Source organism: Heloderma suspectum, chromosome 14 (genome assembly GCF_057233095.1).
Source record: "Heloderma suspectum isolate Gila_16-S chromosome 14, 16-S_ref, whole genome shotgun sequence".
Taxonomy (NCBI): domain Eukaryota; kingdom Metazoa; phylum Chordata; class Lepidosauria; order Squamata; family Helodermatidae; genus Heloderma; species Heloderma suspectum.
In genome coordinates, this window is record NC_139471.1 from 20800492 (window position 1) to 20823048 (window position 22557).

At 45.2% G+C, this 22557-nt stretch overlaps 1 protein-coding gene across 2 annotated transcripts in view; it reads right to left on the reverse strand.

Moving 5' to 3' along the window:
- DNM1 (dynamin 1) overlaps positions 1-22557 on the reverse strand; it is a 170312-nt gene that overhangs the window by 97624 nt on the left and 50131 nt on the right. For both annotated transcript variants that reach the window (XM_084820709.1, XM_084820708.1), the window contains exons 3-9: positions 12258-12407; positions 11129-11332; positions 9068-9166; positions 6556-6716; positions 5265-5407; positions 4355-4490; positions 2891-2958 (exon numbers count right to left, since the gene is read on the reverse strand). In XM_084820709.1, coding sequence (XP_084676835.1) covers positions 2891-2958; positions 4355-4490; positions 5265-5407; positions 6556-6716; positions 9068-9166; positions 11129-11332; positions 12258-12407 — 961 coding nt within the window. The remainder of the gene's footprint in view (positions 1-2890; positions 2959-4354; positions 4491-5264; positions 5408-6555; positions 6717-9067; positions 9167-11128; positions 11333-12257; positions 12408-22557) is intronic.

Genomic DNA, 22557 nt, shown 5'->3' on the forward strand with positions numbered 1-22557 from the left:
ACTCTCATGTTATTCTTCCTTCCTGTTTTTAATCTGCTTTTATTTTTCTGTAGGAGTTTGAGACATGTTATTATATGGAGTTTTATTGCGATTTTTTGACGTATTGTTCGTTAGCCACCTCAGGCACTGCATTCGGAAAGGAGGGGTACCATTTAAAAAAAATAACAAAATAAATAATAAGTGTGGTACTGCCACCTATTTTCTACCTCCCCTTCTCATAATGTCTAGTTCAGTCTTCCCCAACCTGGTGCCCTCCAGATGTGTTGGACTGCAACTCCCATCGTTCCCAGCCAGCATGGCCATGCTGCTTGGGAATCATGAGAGATGCAGCTAGGGATGTATGAAAATTTCATTTTTGCTCACAAAACATGTGAGCATGCCCTGTTTGGAGCCCCGAACGCGATTATGATAATGAGCATGCGTCTGCCGAAAATGTTCACAAATTGCCGGACATATGTTCATGTTTGATTTGCACAACTTTCCTGGTTCGATTTTGCACAAATTTCCCCCTGCAGACTGACTGCAGCCCCCTGCAAATTTCCCCCTGCAGCCCCGCTCTAGTCTATGGAGGAAAGTTATGCAAAACAGGAAATTTGAACACATTTGGGGAAATTCGCACAAAATTCCCATCCGATCACTACTTAATCCATGCAATTTTCCCATTTGCACAGAGCAAGCAGCGATCGCACACCCGAACAGGAATCGGGGATGAGATGAGTAGTGAGATGACATTTGGAGAATCTTGGGGATCTTGAACATCACTAGTTTGCCCATTCCTAGCTGCAGTTCAACAGATCTGGAGGGCCCCAGGTTTGGAAAGCCTGGTCTGGCTGAATAGAATGCATGATGGGACATTACTGTGCCATGCATTGTCCCATTCCTGCCTCGCATCATGGGCTAGCGAGTGGGGTGGGCAATGTGCTAGCCATTACAAGAAAGGGGGAGGGCTAGAAGAGACCCAGAACGGTCGTGATAGCCCCTGCATCTCACGTAATGTCTAGTTAGTCCCATAGATTATTTCTATTTTCTAACAATGGCACAGTTGAAATGAGAACCAATGGAGGAGAAAGACGCATCTGATAGGAATACAGTGTAGACCAGCCTTCCTCTACCTAGTGCTCTCTGGATGTTTTGAACTTCACCTCCCATGATCCCCAGCCAGCATGGCCAATGGTTGGGCATGCCTCAAGTTGTAGTCCTCAGTGGTCCTTCTCCAGGAGCCCCCGCCAAAGGAAATGAGGTGGGTGGCTACTAAGAAGAGAGCCTTTTCTGTTGTGGCACCCCAGGTATGGAATGAGCTCCCCAGAGAAGCTCGCCTGGCGCCTACATTGTTTTCCCAGGCATTTTAGTCTTTCAGTTTCTGTTGTTTTAAGTCTGCGACTCTATTTCAAATCTTTCCATTGCTGCTAAATTTCCTTTTGGTTTTGGTTCTTATTTTATACTGTAGTTTTAAACTTTTAATTGTTGGATTTTATGGTTTTAATTGCTGTGAACCACCCAGAATGCTTTGGCTATTGGGCAGTATTGAAATGTAATCAATCAATCAATCAATACGGTCTAAAACATCTGGAGGGCACCCCATTGGGGAAAGCTGGTCTAGACCTGAATATCCCTGCACACTGAAGCATCACACAATCTGTATCCAATCTCACCTTTTCTGACATGGGTCTTATGCATGATCCACATGTCCAGTCGTGAGTTTGCCCACTATGGGACAGTTCGGATGTGGAGAGCCCGTGGTTTTCTTCAAGCCCTCTGGAAGTCAGAGGAACACAGCGTGCCACAGGAGTGTTCTGCCCCAACTGGCATGCTGAGCACCCCCACTTTAAATCGGGAGGGTCAAAACTGACGCCCCTGGGTTGCATGCACCATAAAAGCCACACACTGCAGCTCAACAAGTGCCTGATAATACCCACACCCCTCCAGTTTTTGTGATCCAGGTGGGAACAGAACGGCAGGAAGCTTATATAGGGATGGGCAGATGAGACTGTTTTCGGTCCATGTCAGCTGTGCACGTGTTCGTTCATAAGTCCATTCCATGCCATTGCCGCATTAATATATATATTTTAAAAATATTCACAATCTACATGAAAATCCGTATGCATCTTCTATGCGCTGTATGGTAACATACTTCTTTTATACATGATTTGTGGTAAAATACACATTTTGGAATTTATTTTGTGGCAACGTGCACATTTTTATGCACATTTTATGGCAAAATGTGCATCTGGATATGCATTTTGGTGCATCTTTAAGCAGAAAACGGCATCACAGCATTCAGAGATGTGCGGGATCAGAAGAACAAGTGTGTTTCGATCTGCACGTTGATTTGCGAGGTGTGGAGTGGCTTGGTTTGCTTCCAAATCTGGCCTGTACAAAATGTTGGAGCATCCCTGTTTACGAAGTACCAGTAGGCTGTACTATATAGCTAGCATGCACCGTGCTGCCTGGAGGGTGCTGCGAGTTTGACCCCCCCTGTTTTATACCAAGGTCGGCAGACTTGCCGAGGATTTGCAGACTGGAATGCTCTTGCCACAAGACTGTGAAACTGAGCCCTTGTCGATATTCAGGAAAGCAACATAAAAAAATAGCCGGATGGGGTAGCAGTTAGAATGTTACTTCCCATGTTACTTCCCCTTACAGATGACATCACTTCCCCTTCCCCAGGAAGTGGAAAGGAAACATTACCTCTGAGAAACAGCAAGCCAGCCAAGAGGGATAAGCGAAGGAACCTACCAACAAGTTTCAAAGCCAATGGCCTGAGCAGGCATTCCCGCCCATCTGCCAACCTGCCATACCTCTGAACTCTTCCGGACCCCGGCTTGGACATTCTAGAGATACTGTTAAAGGAAGAGAGTAGAGGCCCTGCCTCTCCTACATTGATACGTGCCTGATACCATGGATGTTCTTAATGGCGTAGCTGATCTCTCTTCGAAGCTCCTTCTCATCAAATTCCATCTGCAACAGGAGAAAAGGCCATCAGTGGGGCCATATGCTGAGATGCTGTCATGCCCAATGCATAGGCAGCTACAGATATGAGGGACCCATCCAGGAAGAAGGCAGACAAAGCCATGCGCTGTGTGAAAAATGTGCTGTGGTGGTCTTCCCTAACCTGATGACCTCCAGATGTCTTGGACAACATCTCCCAGGATTCCTGACCATTGGCCATACTGGCTGGGGCGGATTGGAATTGAAGTCCAAAATATCTGGAGAGCACTAGGTTGGGGAAGGCTGTGCTACTGGATAGCGGAGAGTAAAACTGGATCACAACCTGGGATGATGACAGCAATTTATAATGGTCACTGCCTGGCTTCCTTCTCTCTGTCAAACTCTAGATTCACACATGACGGTGACCAACAAACAGAACACCGGGTGAGGCCGTCCAAACAGAGGGGTAGAGCTATGCAAATCGGAGCAGGCTCAATTCTCAGTAGCTCCCATTACATTCCAAAGAATGAAGTCAATGGGTTGCCATCTGCAAGAATGTTGTGACTTGCTCCCATCAAGAAATGGAGCTTCTCCAGCCACAGGTCCAGCTCATCCCCCAAAGGTGTATCTGGTGGTACATCCCTTAGCTTCTCATTATAACTGAAGAGCTGCCATTACTTTTTCCAGTAAAGCAGTGTAGCTGGGGACACTGTTATGGTGGGGGTAAAAAGGCCCCATCCCTGACAGTGGATTCCACAGCCTTCACTGAGAGAGACTACATATGAGGGAGGTGTAATGAATGCTGGTGTGTTTGCAATGTAGGGCCTTCTTTTCACCCCACTGCCCATGACAATGAGAGGAATTTTGTTCATTACTACAGGGGCAGGCATGGGCGGGAGTCCATCTCACTGACTTCAACAGGACTAAAAAGGCACTCTGGTTTAAATAATGTGTAAATCAAATGACCTCTAGCTTATTGTGAACACGCCTATGAACTCTGACTGATGACATCGCTAGAGGAAAGCATAGACAGCATCTTTTGGGTAACCCCAGTTCTACCGCTTTATGGTTGGGTCTGGCAAGTAGAACAGAGGCTGGAGGGGAGGACACTTACATTATTTGGATCCAAAAATGAAGGTGCTGTCTCTCACCTTCAATCTGCTATCTGTAAAATGGGGATAATAGCGCCCCGAACTCTAAAGGTCATTTTGAGGGCCAGCATCATAAAGTCTGTGAGATACTGTTCACATGTCAAAAGGGATGTAGGAATGACCATCGATTAAAAAGAAGAGAAAGAAAAGACAAGGAAACTGAAGACAACAACTGATTAAGAAAGACAACAAATGCGATACAGATCAAGATGAGAAAAGAACATGTGGAGATGAAGGAAACACTGAAGCAAAGGCCAACGGAAGAGCAGCTTTACCTTCACCAGCTCAAAGGGGAAGCGTTCATGGAAGATGCGATTGATTCTAGCACCTCCAGACAGTTCGTAGGTATCGATCTGATCCCCAGAACCTTCAATGCGTTTCTCAAAGTCCACAGCAAACTGCTGAACCATCCTACACAGAAAAAATACCAGCATTATGAAGGAAAAGACAGCATCAGGAAAGCGCTCCCACCGGATTAAGTCATTCCGCTGAAGCCATCCTACCATTCGCAAACATCAGCTTGCAAGCCAGCTGCGGCCTTTCCTCTCTTACTGCTATTACACGGCAGTCTTCGAAATAGATTGCTGCAACACACTTGACATGGGCTGCCCTTGAAGACAGCTCAGAGGCTATTGCCATTGCACCAGCTCTTTAGTTGCTTGCAGATGAGGAACGTCCACAGAGAACACAGGACAACAATTTTGCCACATCTGCATTGGCTTCCTTGGAAATGGGACTGGTTGAGGCACAAGGCAGGGCTTTATCTGTTGGAGCATTCACACTTTGGAAGTAGTACCTTCTCAGGAAGAACCTCCTAGCTACCTCCTTGCTCACCTTTCATTTCCTTTTTTTTTTAAAGAGAACTTTCTCCAGCTCTCGATACTGCTGCAGCTATTTCCTTATCTTGACTTCAGCTGGTGTATTTTGATTGTTTTTAATGATATATTTTGTAATTTAAAAAATAGTAATAAAGCATTCTTCTGCTAAAGCAAGGGTGGGCAACTTGGGGCTCTCCAGATGTTTTGGCCTACAACTCCCATCTGCCCTAGTCAGCATAGCCTATGGTAATGACTGATGGGAGTTGTAGGCCAACACATCTGGTCACAAATTGCCCAATCCTGTCTTAGAGCATTTTTTGCTGAAAAGCAACCAGTATATTGATCAAATAAATCATATGTCACTCACTGAAGCAAAGCTTTGGTCTTGCGAGCAGGGTCATCAGGACGGAAGTTCTTATACTCGTCCACTTCTTTCTCGATGGACAGAAGCTGACTTTGGAGTTTGTTCCGCAGGCCTGGCAGTGTGTCTCGGATATGATTGGTCAGTTGCTGAACAAAAAAAGCAATTAAAAAAAAGAAGTTAAAATCCCACTGGGCCAGTTCACACATAGGCCAAGGGCTTGCATGCTCCTTCGTCTCCCCTCCCTCCCTCATGATCTTCCTGGTTTGGGCAAACCATAGATTGTGCTTACATCTGAATCAGGCAAACTATGGTTTGCACAAATTATAGCTTGCCTCCAAACTGGAATGGAAACCACTTCAAATCATGCTTGCCCGGTTCTGGGTTGGAGGCAAACTATGGCTTGCCCAAATTATGGTTTGCCCAAAACAAGAAATGAGGAAGGGAATTAGAGCACTTGAGGGGAGGAGAAGGAAGGAGTACAGAAGCCTGATGTAGTCATGGTTTGGCATTAAGTGTGAATGAAGTCATTGAAAGCATATGAAAGCATTCTGAGGAGGGTTGCATTCCAATTGAAGACATGTTAATGAATTCATTATATGGGTTTTTATCAGTTAGTTGATCTGTTGATGAAACTTGCATGTGCGTAAAAAAAAAATGTGAGAAGCATGCTTTCTTTGTTTTGAAAAGATGTATCTTTAGAAGAGGCATTCCCTCTTGAATAGAGAATGCCCCTATTAAGATGATGCAGTTTTTATAAGCACTTATATTTTTAAAACATTTTTTAAAAAACATCTACTGTCATATTAACCAGGGTCACCTTTTTATTCAATTAAAGGTGTTTTAATCAATTAACATAACCAATTAATTGATTAAACATCAGAGCCCTAATTCTGATCTAGAACAGTGGCAGAAAAGGATTGGGGGCAGCTCAGCTGACTGTCTGTCACTAAACAATCACATTTACTGGCACCAGGGACCGTAGAGGGACAAAATGAATTCTCGCATAATGGGTCCGTATAATGGGGATTTCCCTGTGATCATTAGTCCAGTTTCTGGTATGATCTTTATGTGTTTTACTATTATTCTTCTCTCAGTGATACCCCGGACCAGTGATAGGCACCCTTGGCACCCTCCAGACATTTGAGACTGCAACTCCCATAAGCCCCAACAGGTCTGGCTAATGGTTAGGGATTATGGGAGTTGTAGTCCCAAACATCTGGAAGGCATCAGGTTGCCTAGCCCTGCTCTAGACAGAAGTCCTAACCGAGTCAGTCCTCTGTGCAGCTGTCATTACCTGGTTAAGTACTTTCTGCAGGTAGGGGGTGCCCATGCGATCAGCCATGTGCCTGTATGCTGGATGGGAGAGAAAGAACTTCCTCTCTGCAGCCAGTGCAGCCTGAATGTCCTTCTTCCCATCAATATCTTTCTGACTTCTGTTGACCACACCAATGTAACCTAGATAAGAGCAGATCAGAAAGTCAGGTGGCAAATGCATGGAAATGAACCAATGATGGCCACGATGATGTGATTAGGTGCTGGAAGAAGTGACTGAAATAGCGTATATCCTAATAGTGATCTCAGCCCTCTGAGTGTTGGCCCTTATGAGCCAAAAAAGGCAAGGAAGGCAGCAGGAAACCTGCAGAGAAAGGGAAGCTGGATGGGAGGGGGACTGGGATAGAGTATCCTGAACAGGAGGACCCCATGCTGCAACGTTTTGTTGCAGGTCCTCCTTGTGTTCTCCAAGGGTGTCTTGAAAATTAAATCCTTCAATTAGACAACTACCAGGGAATCAAGATGGAAGCCATCCAAGACATTTTGCTACCTTAAGCTCCAATAAAAACCAGCTGGGGAAAACGATAGTAATTCCTATTGAGGATTAGGACCCAAAACAACAGGACTAGATAAATTTGGCTGGAGCACATTTTTATCGTTTAAAATTGCTGTTCAGCACCTTGATGGCTTTTTAGTGAACAAGGTGGTATATAAATGTTAATTATAACTAAATAATAAATAAGACCCCTTTGACCCAGGGGTCACCCATTGAAGCTGAATGGTGGAAGATTCAGGACAGACAAAAGGAAGGACTTCTTCACAGAGCACATAGTTAAACTATGGAATTTGTTACCATAAGATACAGTGATGGCCGCCAACTTGGATGGCTTTAATGGGGAACTAGATAAATTCTCAGAGGCTATCAATGGCTAGTAGTCATGATGGCTATATATTCTCTTCAGTGTCAGAAGTAGAATGCCTCTGGATACCATTTCCTGAGGAGCATAAGTGGGAGGGCGCTGTTGTGCTCATGTCCTGCTTCTGGTCTTCCCACAGGCATCAGGCTGGCTACTGTGTGAACTAGGGGTGTATGAGAATTTCATTTTTGCTTACAAAACATGTGGGCATGCCCTGTTTGAAGCTCCAAATGTGAGCGCAAGCATGTGCCCGCTGAAAATATTTGCAAATTGTCCAACATGTGCTTGCGTTCATCTCATTCCCAATTCCCAGTTCAATTTGCGCAAACTTCCTAATTTGCACAAATTTCCTCAGTAGGCCAAATCAGTCCCACTTTAGTCTATGGAGGAAAGTTGTGCAAATTTGAGGAGGTTTGCGCAACTCTCCCGTTCAATCACTGCTCAGTTTGCACAAGGTTCCCATCTGCACAAAGCGAGCAGCAAATGCAAACGGGAATCAGAAACAAGACAAGTGGCGAGAAGATGCTCAGAGAATCCTAGTGATCTTGAACATCACTCGTTCGCCCATCTGATCCAGCAGAGCTCTTCTTATGTTCTTATAGACTACAAGTTCCACAAGGAGGAAATCCAGGCTCCTAGAAATGGAAAGGATGAAGGAATCCAGCCCTCTGATAACTGGGAAGATCTCAAATGCGCCATGCCTGACATCTTTCCACTAGTACAGAAAGATATAAATGCAGAGAGCGGGAGAGAAAATTGGATGAAACCTCATAAAGGCAGGGCTATTTGTCATCACAGAAGTGGAAGGGACTCATCTCCTTGTACAAGCCTAATTGGGCAAGGCCTCTTTCCTGTGTATTCCAGACAGCACCTGGTTTGTCGGTGTTCAAAGTATTATTTTCTGTTGGAAGATTTGGAATGGAAAGTAGTTAGCAATTTCTGGCACTGAAAGTAATTCAGAATTCAAAATCTACTTGAATATCCACAGCAGCAGGTCAAATGTTCAAAATGGGATAATTTCAGTAGGACCTCTCCTAGGAAGTGCAATCCAAGTTTTGGCATCATTAACCCAGCCTTTCTATCTGCATAGGAGCCGGCGGCGGGGGAATCAATCATTTTTCTAAAAGCCATTAATATAGATTTTTTAAAATACTTTCATCAGCATTACAAATAAAAGCACAATTCAGTACAATTCAGCAGAAAGGGCAACAAAAGCAACAGAAGCCCACATAAGATGATTGAAATAAAAAAAATCAGCTTCCATCCAGCTTTAAAACACACTGAAATAGTAATATCTTGGCCTAGTATCCAAAGGCAATAGGGAGGGAGCCAGGTGGATACTCCCAAATAAAATGTTCCACAAGGTTCTACCAAGAAGGCTTTGTTCTGTGTATTCACCCATCTTATCTCAGCCAGTGGTGGAATACAGAGAAAGTCCTCTGTTGAAGATCAAAGCATATGGGTGCATTCATAGGGGAGGAAATGGCCATTAAGATATCCAGGTCTCAATCTTTTTGGGATTTTAAAGGTCAACCCCAGCAGCTAGTTAGAAATCCAATATCAAACATGGAAACGAGTATGAAACATTTAACCCATTTTGAATGATCACTCTCTCACCTCTCCGTAGTGGAAGCAGCTTGTTCTCTAGAACATCCCGAGCATCAGTTCCTTCATCCATCAGGTCCAGCTTAGTGATAACTCCAATGGTACGCTGGCCTGTTAAGTCATAAGCAAACATGGCATGTCTTGAGCCAATGAGAGTTCATGGCTTCATTCTAGTACATATCCTGAACCAGCCTCCCTTAAGTGGCAGCCTCCAAATATTTTGGACTACAGCTTCCATCAGCTCCAGCCAACATGGCCAGGGGTCAGGGATGCTGGATGTTAAGAACATAAGAAGAGCCATGCTGGATCAGTATTCTAGTCCAGTATTCTGTTCACACAGTGGCCAACCAGCTGTCGACCAGGAACCCACAAGCAGGGCATGAGCACAACAGCACCCTCCCACCCATGATCCCCAGCAACTGGTGTACATAGGCTCACTGCCTCTGATACTGGAGGTAGCACATAGCCATCAAGACTAATAGCCATTGATAGCCTTCTCCTCCAGGAATTTGTCCAACCCTCTTTTAAAGCCATCCAAATTGGTGGCCATCACTATGTATTGTGGAAGTGAGTTCTATAGTTTAACTCTCCACTGTGTGTAGAAGGGCTTCCTTTTGTCTGTCCTGAATCTCCCACCAATCAGCTTGATGGGACAACCCCTTGGGATTCTAGTATTATGAGAGAGGGAGAAAAATGTCTCCCTGCTCACTTTCTCCTCACCAGGCATAATTTTGTATACCTCTATTATGTCTCCCCTTACCCTCCTTTTTTTCCAAGCTAAACAATCCTAGCTGTTGTAACCTTCTCTCATGTTGAATTCAAAAACATCTGGAGGATACCAGATTGGGGAAGGCTATGCTGGACCTTCCCCACATAGAAATACCAAGAGAGTACCATCATTCATGGTTAGTGTAAAGACCAATGCCCAGTTATATGTGAGATGAATTCTATATGGGATTCCCATGTTGGAAAAAAACCAATAACGTAAGTGAGAGATTCCTCTCGTGTTTCTAATGAGATTCGGTAGGCGATAAAAATGTTGGGACTGAAGCCTCTCTCTTCATTCAAAGGATGAAGGCAGAAATCTTAGTTCCAATGCAACCTTGGGGCAGTTCTCAAAAGGATTTAGTAGTTCTTGCTTTACAACACCGAATGTGTCATGTCATTTCCCAGACTGGGTTTCACCACTTACAAAGGCCAGTATTTTCAATGACTGGAATGGGTCAGGCAAGGTCTCCTGAACTTGCCAGGAAGACATCTTTGTCTTGAACACTTATGTTATGAGCCTATGAGTCCATATAACATGGCACCTAGTGGTGGCAGAACATTAAGAACTTAATGGTCCTTAATGTCTGGAAATCTCTCTCCAGCTTCTGGAATGTCACACACATAAGAATCCAAGGGTGCAATCCTATGGCTGCTAGACAGCAGTAGATGGCCATAGGATTGGTGGGTTTCCTGGAACCCGGAGAACCACCTCCCCACCCCCTCCCCTGCCACCTATGAGATCATCTCCCTGCTCCACATTCATAAGAGCAGCGCAGAGTGATACAAAAGGGAGTGTTCCTGGGGGCGAGGCAGGGAGTGCGGAAGTGCCCGTATGACACTTCCTATGTCTCGTCCACCTTCCCCACCCCATGCTCTGATGTCCTGCGGCTAGACAGCCAAAATTGGCCATCTAGCCATGAAAGCAGGGCGGCTGGAGCGTGGAGGAGACGATCTTCTCCGCACTCCTCCCGCCATGCATTGGATAGGTGGTCGCCTCCGAGTTCGGAGGAGGCCGCCAATCCACATAGGATTGCTCCCTAAGAGAAGGACAGAGAGACAGCTTGAAGAAGTTTGAAATTCAGGTTGCAGGAAGCTGGGATTTTATCCGGAGTTACCTAAATGGGTTGCTGCTCTTTGGGGCATGAAGCTCCAGGGACTCGCTCTACTGCTCTTTGGGAATCTCATGTAGAATTAGCAGTTGAGCTCCCTGCTTTAGGAGTCTGCTTACTTCCAATATGATCTGCTGGTATACCTGTTAATAAACCAATCTTATGAATATTACATAAACACAGGGGCAGCGCTTACCTTGAGGGTCGACTTCTTTCGCAATCTTGAGAGCATCGGAGTTGGCCAGATCTGAATTGGCTGGGGAAACGGCAAGGATGAGGCAGTTCTCTTTGGTGACAAACTGCATGAGCATGTCACGGATCTGGAACTCAATGTCGACAGGCTGGTCTCCAACTGGAACCTTAGTCATCCCGGGCAGATCCACCAGGGTCAGGCTCAGGACTAGAGAAAAAGAGAGAAGGGGGTGCCCAGAATGGTTACTCTGTTGTGTAGCTACTGGATGCCCAAAGGAAACAGCATGTGGAAATGTAGCACTCTACAGCCTAGGGAGAGGAGTACTGCCTCCCGGTGTTCAATACCTTGGAGAGAGGGAGGCTGCATTTGCATGTAACACTAAGCCAGGATTTAGTGCAACCTGGTGCCCTCCAGATGTTTTGGACTACAACTCCCAGAATTCCTCAGCATTGGCCATGCTGGCTGGGGCTGATGGGGATTGAAGTCCAAAACACCTGGAGGGCAACAGCTTGGGGAAGGTTGATTTAGCGTTACATGCACAAGCAGAAGGAAGCCTGCACAAAGCACTGGGCTCAAGCGATCCCCCCTTCTCTCTCTTGGTTCTGCAGGGCTGGAAGGAGGAATAAACCAGGATTCCATTTTGCTTTAGCTGAATCCTGGCTTGCTGGTCCAGGAAAACCAGGAATTGTGGTTTAAAATAAGCCCTGCTTTGCTAACCAAGTCAGCAAAGCAATCCAGGCTTTTTTCTGTCTAAACATACATAGGGTTGCACACTAAGAGTTTTTAATCAGGTTATAGCCTCTATCATGTCCTCCCCCTCATCATCTTTTTTCCTAAACTGAAGGCGCTATCCTATGCACGGTTAGACAGGAAAAATAGTCCTACCACTCCTAGCAAAAATGTCCTACCACTCCCAGCATTCCCCAGCCTGCATGGTTGGCTCAGGAATGCTGGGAGTGGTAGGCCTATTTCTGCATAGGATTGCAGCCTAAACTTCTGTAGAGAACAAAGGAGGAGCTAGTCACACAGTATGTGCTGTAATAATCCCAAGGGACTGGGAGAGCAGACAAGACAGGAGTTCTAAGCTTCCACAACCCACGCCAGCTGCAGCTGGTGCTAAGACGTGACTTACCATGGGGAGAATAGACCCGTAGGTTGATCGGGACAGGAGAGATCCCCTTGTTTGATCCAGTAGCTCTGTCAGTCTCCGATTCGATCTCCTGACGTATCTCATCGAAGTCCGTGAATTTCTTCCCTTTGCAGTGTAGAAATTCGCCAAATTCTAGACGGGGAGTGGGGTGAGGAGATGACACAACAGTATATCACGGCAATGCTTGTGTAATCAAGGACACACGGCTGGGGCTGGGGGACACACACAGATGTGGAAGTACCAAACGGCCTTGAGGGCATGGCCAGCCTGCGACACTCCGCTTATATTGGCCACCACCATTCACCCTAGCTCTAGTGTGTGAGGAACTTCAAGATTTGGAGTTAATTCTCAACCTGGGAGGGGGCAACTACCCGCTAACTCCCCCGTCACTGCTGAGTGTTGTTGGACTGGGAGTCGGGAGTTCCAAGTTCTAGTCCCCACTCGGCCATGGAAGCTCACTGGGTGACTTTGGGCCAGTCACAGACTCTCAGCCCGACCTACCTCACAGGGTTGTTGCAGTTGTGAGGATAAAATGGAGAAGAGGGTTATGTACTCCGCCTTGGATTCCTTAAGGAGGAAAAAAGGCGGGATATAAATGTAACACACACTCAAACAAACAAACCAACAAACAAACAGTGTGGCCTGTTCCCCCTTCATCAGCTTACACAGCCCTCCTCCTCTCCATTTTATCCTCACAACGCCCCTGTGGGATAAGTTAGGCTAGAGTCAGTGACTGTCCTAAAGTCACCCAGTGAGTTTCATGGCTGAGTGGGGAATAGAACCTGGATCTCCCACATCCCAGTCTAACACTTTAACCACTATACCACAGCGGGGAGGAACACAGGAACAACCCAGCCCACCTGGTTATTTGAAAGGGTAGGTACAGCCTACCTAGTTATTACTATCTTGGGCCTCAGTAGTTAACCTTTTCCTTGTGTTAGTTTCACAGAAAACAACAGAAATATTTAGAAAATTGGACTTCCGGTCAGGACCGATGTTGCTCTGGTAGCTTCCCATGGGTCTCCGTGGGAGCTTTCTCCAACAGCTTTTTAAAAGGTTGAAAAACCTTTTCATCTCCCCCCTGGAATGGAAAGGGGGGGGCAAGGCAACAGCTCTGGACAACATCTTGGAGAAAGGTAACTCCCACGTGATAGTGGGGGGGGGGCTGGATTCCAGGATTATCTCCCCAGAGCTTTACCAACGCAAAAAGCTGTACTGAGACCCCTATTTTATAGGAGAAAACAGGGCTGACATGTTCCATAATAATATATGCTTTAAGAAATATCAACAACCTCTGAGGGGTGATTTAAGAAACGTTAACAATATTTGAGAACATCTGAGGACCTGTAAGATCTGTTTGAGAGAAACATGTCTGTGCTGAGGAGAAGAAAGGAGCTGGCATCTACTCCCCCCGCATCCTCTGTGTCAAAAGTGTCGAAGACAGAAGATATAGGGGAATTATTTACGCTGATAAAGGCTTTATCTTTGCAATTTACGGAGCAAGTCAGGAGGCTGGATTTAATCCAAAATTCCATCACCGCCCTGCAAGGAGCTGTAGATTTAATTAATGCATCACGGCAAAAAATGGAGACGAAAATTAATGAGCTTGAAAACCGAGTGGCAGGAAATTAAACTACGTCACAAATATCTCTGATACAATCTCTTAACTGGAGGCCTTCATGAAAAGATCCAATGTCCGGATTATTGGGATTAAAAATCTGTCTAATGATGTAAAATTGCCTATTTTTGTGGATAAACTTTTGCATGAGATAGTCCCTATTTCATCTGATTATTTACTTGATATTGAGCAGGTATTTTGTGTGCCAAATGCTAAAAGGACTAATTACACCATCATAGTTCAATTTGCAAAAGTCTCCACAAAGAATTATATCCTGCACTTGGCAAGGGAGACTGGAAGCCTTTCCTGGAAACAAGATAAAGTGATGTTATTCCCAGACTACATCAAAGAGGTGGCGAATAAAAGAAGGCAAATTATCAAGGCAAAGAATATGGCAAAACAAATGAACTTACAATATTACTTAAAATATCCTGCTACACTTTGTATTGTGTCTGAAGGTCAGATGAAGAAGTTTTTAAATCATTAAATGGCGGAGGCTTGGCTTAACATAAAAATGCATGAGAATTCTGTTACAACCCCATGAACTGGAATCTTTAAACAAGCTTTGTTAACTGTTTGTGCTTAGTCTATATGACTCAGGCTAATTCAGAAGATAAATTATTACATTTATATTGGTTTATTCTCTTTTATCTTTTTTTTCTTGCTTTTTTATATTTTTTATTTTAAAATAGATAATATATCTAGTATAAAATTTATTACTGATGGTTGAAGGTTTATATTAAGTTTTATTATTATATAATACTATATATATTTTTCATTATTATTATTATTATTATTATTATTACTACTACTACTACTACTGATATAGGCTTTTAGGAATGAATTGTAGACGTGTTTCCTTTATATAAGATTGATGATATGATATAGAAATGTAAGGTTGTTTATTAAACTGTAAGATTGTTAAGGTTATAGATATAGTTTTTAAAATAGAATGGCATTGGAGGCTGGGGGGTGTTGGAGTTTAAACTTAATTTTTTAAGGGGGGGAGAGGGGGAGGGAAGGGGAGGGAATTTGTTTTTCTTTTTTTCTTCACTTCCTTTCCTCCTCCCTTTTCCTCTTTTTCTCTTTTTTCTTTCTCTCTTTTTTCTTCTCTCTTTGTTATTGTGGTGTCCTCATCAGAATATTGTACTGTTGGGAAATTGAAGTATTGATTAGGTTGTTGGTAATTTTGGTATTGTTTATTTCATTTATAAAAATAAAATAAATAAAAATATATTTAAAAAAAGAAGAGATATTTAGAAAATTAAATTTTAATAATAATATTATATATCTGTCATTATAAAAGAGGACTGTGTTTGTCCGTCCATCCATCCATCAGGGCTACAGCGTCAAGAAACCTAGTGAAACCTAGACACCTGAAACTTACCATGCATACGAAGGAGACTCTAGGGGTGTGCACCTCGGTGTTATTTTGTCTTTTAAATGCATTCATGAATTTTAATTAACTTAAATGTGCCCATGTAGTTGAAGCCAGCAGTACATCTTCAGCCACTAGGAGGCAGACTTCCTTAGCCTGCACAGTGGGTTACAGTCCATACCGTTTGAAGCCAGGGGGAGGTTAGTAGGCCAAGGGACAGTGTTATATGGCTGCCTGTGCCCCACTGCTATGAATTAACCCTCCTCAGGCAAATGGAATGGACAGACCCCCTCCATCAGGGGGCTATGGCTTGTGACATAGGAGGAGCCGTGCTTAGGGGTGCCAGCAGGTACAGCTTCACAAAGATGGGGTGTGCAGCATGATAGCAACTCTGGCAGCTGTGTAAGTTTGCTTGAAAGCTTTGTTGTATCAAACTAAGGGGTATTCTAACCTGTGGAAAGCTGGGCCCATTAACGTGTGTGTGTGTGTGTGAGAGAGAGAGAGAGAGAGAGAGAGAGAGAGAGAGAGAGTGAGTTTGTGTGTGAGAGAGAGACCATTAAACTGACTACGGCATGCTGCAAAATGCCTCAGGTTTTTTGTTGTATGTTAGTTATTGTGGTATGTTCGCCTCTTGGCCCGGGTGGTTAAGGCTTAATAGTGGGTGGCCTGCAGGGATGGGTTAGGATTAAATTTTTGTGTTCGGATTCAATTTAAGGTGTTGGGATTAAATTTCTGAACTGGTAGTTTGTTCACTCTGATGAAGAGTAGGCAAGCAAGTAGTTTAATAGCAAGAGAAAAATGTTATAGCATATCATCTGTATGGGCCTATACCACCCTTCCCCAACCGGGTGCCCTTCAGATGTATTGAACTGCAACCCCCATAATTCCTAGCCAGCATGGTCTTTGCAGTCCAACACATCTGGAAAGCACAAGGTCAGTGAAGGTTAGCATATCAACTTCTTGACTTAGAATTCCACCCCAGCTTGGGGAGATGGGACAATGGCACCTTTCAACAACCCAGTGTCCCATTCTGTGGTCCCTTGAGGCTCACAAGGAAAGCAAGATCAAGGCAGGAAGAAAGAAGGACCTTCAATAGCACCACATGGGCCCTGCTGGCCAGAAGTCTCTCCTACTAGGACAATAGGAGGATGTTGTCTCAGCAGGAAATGAAAGCCAACTGATGCCTTAGGTAGGTATGGCCAGCTCTATCCCTCCTGGAGTAGCTGACTGGATTATTAAAGGCTTGATTTTGTAGCTTGAGACTTCTGCAAGCCTGGGGAAAGGGAGGTTCTGCCAGGGATGGGCTCATCCTCTGAGCCAGAGGAGGATGGCAGGCCTGTGTCCTCTGACTAGGAGGGCCCTGAATAACCACTGATTGTCCTATCCCCGAAGAAGTCACCTGTGCCTTGTCCTTATCATGATCCTCTGCTGTACACTAGAAGATGCATGGGCTGGGAGTCATGACACCCAGGAAGGTGGAAGCAAAAGGTGAAAACTGGAGTGTTTCCAGCAGAAGCCATCAGGAGGTAATTCCAGCCTGGGTGTATGAAGAGTACTTGAAATGTGACAGGTAGGTTGCTATGTAATGGGCAAACTGGGCCATTGTGCCAAGTATGCTGGTTTTTTAAAGAGACGGGCATTTTATTTTCAGGTGTTTTTCCACAATGGACACAGTACTCCAGATGCAAAATGGAGTGGAACCATTACTCCCTGTGATCTGGACACTATGCTTCTGTTAATGCAGCCCAAGATTGCATTAGCTTTCTTAGCTGCTGCATTACATTGCTGGCTCATATTCAGCTTGTGATCCACTTAAGGTACCCAGGTCCTTTTCACATGTACACCCAGGTCCTTTTCACAAGTCCTTTTCACAAGTCAGGTCTCCCCCATCCTAAACTTCAGTCTTTGATTTATTTATTTTTTACCTAAATGCAAGATTTCACATTTATCTCTGTTGAATCTCATCTTGAAAAATTTGGCCCAGTGTTCCAGCCTGTCTAGAACCTTCTGAATTTTGATCCTGTCTCCTATGGCAGCAGTCCCCAACCTTTTTGGGACCAGGGACTGGTCCGTGGAAGAAACTTTTTCCACAGACCAGGGGGGGGATGGGACCGGGCTGCAGTAGGGGTGTGGGAACCCCTCCTTACCTTGGGTCCTCGAGGGGGGCGATCCGTCCCTCACCCCCCGGAATCCTTACCGGCCCTGGACTCGTGGCGGAGCTGCCAGCTGGCTCCGGCCAGGGGAGGGCTTCTGGCCACTGGGACTCAAATGGCATCAGCATAGCGGACGCCATTTACTTCCCTGTTCTTTGCAGTAATAGGCTATTACTGCAAAGAACAGGGCTGGAGCCAGCCGGCAGCTCCATGGACTCGGCCGGGGCTGGCGAGGATTCCGGGGCAGGGGGGAGGGACGGATCACCTCCCCCATGGACCCAAGGTAAGGGGGGGATTCCCACACCCCCACTGCAGCCCGGTCCCATCCCCCCCCCCGGTCTGTGGAAAAATACAGTACTGGTCCGCAGCCCAGGGATTGGGGACCCCTGTTCTATGGTATTGGCCAGGGGCGTTGTTAGAAGCAGGCCCACCTGGGCACGGGACCCGGATCTTTTGCGCTGTCCTAATTGCCATTTTTTTTACATTTTCCCATTGGCTTGCATTGGAAAACATTAACGGCCATAACATTTTTATTAAAAAAAAATTATTTTGTATGATAAATACATGAAATTTGGAGACCTGGTAGCCCCCATGGAGCTGATTGAACCTGCCCAATTTCAGGCAGTTAGGTCAAGTGGCTTTTGTGCTAGTCACAGGTACAATTTGCTATTTTCAAGAAAATATGTTAAATCTAAGAGCTATATATATTTTTTGTGCTTCCACATACATGCATGGAATTTGGTAATCTGGCAGCCCCTATGGAGCTGACTGAACCTGCCAAATTTCAGACAGTTAGGTCCAGTGGCTTTTGTGCTAGCCATTAGGGATGGCGGAGAATTTCTCCTCGAATCTTCGGGGGGCCAAGTGCCAACGCATTCAGCCCCCCGAAATCGGCGGTGAAATTCTCCCCCCCCCCCGGGATGGGACTTACCTTTGGCGAATGTCCCTCCCGGCGGCGAGCCCGGCGGCGGTTCGTCAGCCTTTCGTCGGGGGTGGGAGCAGCAGCCGGTCTTCCGACCGGCTGCCGCCGCCGCCGTTATAAAGTGGAAAAAAAAAAAAAAAAACCCGTGATAGGCTACGTAACGATTAACGTAGCCTATCATGGCTAGATTTCCAAAGTCAGCCGTGATAGGCTACGTAACGATTTACGTAGCCTATAACGGCTGACTTTGGAAATCTAGCCGTGATAGGCTACGTTAATCGTTACGTAGCCTATCACGGGGTTTTGGTTTTTTTTTTACACTTTGTTTCGCGGCCGGGGAGACGGGGCGCTTCTCCCCGGCCTGAATTTCGGCCGAGCGAGGCGGGGCGCCCCCCCCGGCCTGAATTTCAGCCGGGCGAGGTGGGACGCCTCCCCCCCTCGTCTGAACTTCGGGGGGAGAAGCGAAGCGCCTCCCCCCCACCGCGAAGCACCCCTGCGAAAAGGTAAGTGACTTTCGTACATCCCTACTAGCCATGTGTAAAGTTTCCTTTTCTCAAAGACTAAAACAATAAGTAAAAACTGCCAAGTCACCCAGGGGATTAGAGATGCTAATTAGAAGGTGTTTAAGGTGACCGTTAGGAGGTCACTATCCCTAATTTCTGGTGTAGTTCTGTTGTGTTTTTTTGAGGTGCAAAAAACCTCTCTCCCTCTACTTTTATTTCTACTCTTACATGCCCACTGTTGGGAGCTTGCTTGCAACGAAATTTTGAAGAGGGAGAAGGAAGGGAAGAAAGCGCTCCATGTGAAATACTGGTATTTCACACAGCATTTGATTTTACTGCCCCAAACTGGAATCTTTGCCTTCTGCAGAAGTTTAGTAGCTTCAGTACAGCAAAGGATCCAATCAGCCTCCACAAACTTCTTTCTCCTCCTCCACTTTAATTTCTCCGAAATAGCTGTAGGACTCAAATTATTTCAAAAGGAGGGTCAGGACTATGTGACATCATGATTGAGGAACTGCTAATGCTTTTAAACAGGTTCTACAGTTTAAAAAAAGCTAGAAAATCCCTTCAGCCACCTCAACTCATAAAGTTAATTGAAGTACGTGCAATCCTTGCAAATCCTGCACAGCCTCCTAAATTCCTCTGAAGTACTGCCTCTCTGAAAGGAACAACTTGACTTAGGGAATTCTCTCTACCCCCCCCCACATTTCCAATCACCATTCTTCTTTTCTTCTTCCCTCCCCCATCCTGTTCTTTCTTTCTCTTCTTTATTCCACCCAGAGCATTTGTTGTTGTTTTTTCGGTCAGTCACTTCCGACTCTTCGTGACTTCATGGACCAGCCCACGCCAGAGCTTCCTGTTGGCTGTCGCCACCCCCAGCTCCTCCAAGGTCAAGCTTGTCACCTTCAGGATATCATCCATCCACCTTGCCCTTGGTCGGCCCCTCTTCCTTTTGCCTTCCACTTTCCCTAGCATCAGCATCTTCTCCAGGGTATCTTGTCTTCTCATGATGTGGCCAAAGTACTTCAGTTTTGCCTTTAATATCCTTCCCTCAAGTGAACAGTCTGGCTTTATTTCGAGTATGGACTGGTTTGATCTTCTTGCAGTCCAAGCCACTCTCAGAGTTTTCCTCCAGCACCACAGTTCAAAAGCATCTATCTTCCTTCGCTTAGCCTTCCTTATGGTCCAGCTCTCCCAGCCATAAGTTACTATGGGGAATACCATTGCTTTAACTATGCGGACCTTTGCTGTCAGTGTGATGTCTCTGCTCTTAACTATTTTATCAAGATTTGTCATGGCTCTCCTCCCAAGAAGTAAACAACTTCTGATTTCCTGGCTGCAGTCAGCGTCTGCAGTAATCCTTGCGCCTAGAAAGACAAAGTCTGTCACTGCCTCCACGGTTTCTCCCTCTATTTGCCAGTTATCTATCAAGCTGGTTGCCATAATCTTGGTTTTTTTGAGGTTTAACTGCAACCCAGCTTTTGCACTTTCTTCTTTCACCTTCGTCATGAGGTTCCTCAGCTCCTCCTCGCTTTCAGCCATCAAAGTGGTATCATCTGCATATCTGAGATTGTTAACGTTTCTTCCAGCGATTTTAACTCCAGCCTTGGCTTCATCAAGCCCAGCACGTCGCATGATGTGTTCTGCGTACAGGTTGAATAGGTAGGGTGAGAGTATACAACCCTGCCGTACTCCTTTCGCAATCCTAAACCAGTCCGTTGTTCCGTGGTCTGTTCTTACCATTGCTATTTGGTCGTTACACAGATTCCTCAGGAGGCAGACAAGATGACTTGGTATCCCCATACCACCAAGAACTTGCCACAATTTGTTTTGATCCACACAGTCAAAGGCTTTAGAATAGTCAATAAAACAGAAATAGATGTTTTTCTGAAACTCCCTGGCTTTCTCCATTATCCAGCTGATATTGGCAACTTGGTCTCTAGTTCTTCTGCCTTTTCTAAACCCAGGTTGTACATTCGGCAATTCTCGTTCCATGAAGCATATCTTGAGGAATTCTTAAAGAGAATTCTCTTCGGTATGCAAGAGAAGTTCTGAACTGTATCTGACTTTATACAAACAGATCAGAGTTGGTTTTTCTCCTTCTCATTCAAGTCTTTGAGAAAAGTGGGTTCACATGGTTGCAGAGAAACAAATCTGGGGCTGTTTTGTTTGTCAGTTGCCATTATCCAGCAGTAGGAAAGGTTGTAGCTCAGTGGTAGAGGTAGAGGTCCCAGGTTCAATCCCCAGCATCTCCAGGTAGGGCTAGGAAAGAATCCTGCCTGAAACTCTGGAGAGCCGCTGCTGCCAGTCAGTGTCAACAATACTGCACTAGATGGACCCAGGGTCTGACTCAGTATAAGGCAGCTTTCTATGTTCCTGTGAACAGAAAGCTTTAATAAAAATAGGAGTTTTGGGTTTGTTTTCTTAAGTGGAGGGAAGATAAATACTGCTCATTTATACAATCCTATGTATGCCTACTGAGAAGTCCCATTATGTTTAATGAGGCTTACCCTCAGGAAAGTGTGCACAGGATTCCAGCATGAGTTACTTTTGCAGGGAGGTTTGCATGTTGATGTTCTGCATGTTTACTCGGAAATAAGTCCTGAGTTGTGAATATGGTATTGCAGGCTTAATACAGTGCCTACCCAATTCCATCTAATGAATTGACTACCCTTTCAGCTCAGTCCTATGCATGTTTTGTCATTTGTATTTTTTTCATTTTGCATGAACTCTAACTTCAGTGCCCCCCTCATGGATTACGGCCTTGTTGTGGCAAAGGGGCTTGTGTAATTCAGTGAAGCCATAAGCTATGCCGTGCAGGGTCACCCAAGACGGACAGGTCATGGTGGAGACTTCTGACAAAATGTGGTCCACTGGGGAAGGAAATGGCAACCCACTCCAGTATTCTTGCCAAGAAAACCCCATGGAACGCATCACAAGGCTAAAAGATAGGACGCCGGAAGATGAGCCCCTCAGGTTGGAAGGTGTCCAATATACTACTGGGGAAGAGCAGAGGGAATTTCCAAGTAGTGCCAGAAAGAGTGAAGCGGCTGGGCCAAAGCCGAAAGGACACTCAGCTGTGGATGTGTCTGGTGGTGAAAAGGAAGTCCGATGCTGTAAAGAACAATATTGTTTAGGAACCTGGAATGTCAGATCAATGAATCAAGGTAAGCTGGAGGTGGTCAAACATGAGATGGCAAGATTGAACATCAATACCTTGGGAATCGGTGAACTAAAATGGACAAGCATGGGCGAATTTAATTCAGGTGACCATCATATCTACTATTGTGGGCAAGAATCCCTGAGAAGAAATGGAGTAGCACTCATAGTCAACAAAAGGGTGGGAAAAGCAGTAGTGGGGTACAATGTCAAAAACGATAGAATAATCTCAGTACGAATCCAAGGCAAACCATTCAACATCACAGGAATTCAAGTGTATGCCCCAACCACTGAGGCCGAAGAAGCTGAGGTTGATCGGTTCTATGAAGACCTACAACACCTTCTAGAACTAACACCAAAAAAAGATGTCCTCTTCAGCATAGGGGATTGGAATGCTAAAATAGGAAGTCAGGAAATCACCGGGATAACAGGCAAGCATGGCCTTGGTGTACAAAATGAAGCAGGACAAAGGCTAATAGAGTTCTGCCAAGAGAACACGCTGATCATAGCAAACACTCTTTTCCAATAGCACAAGAAGCGACTCTACAC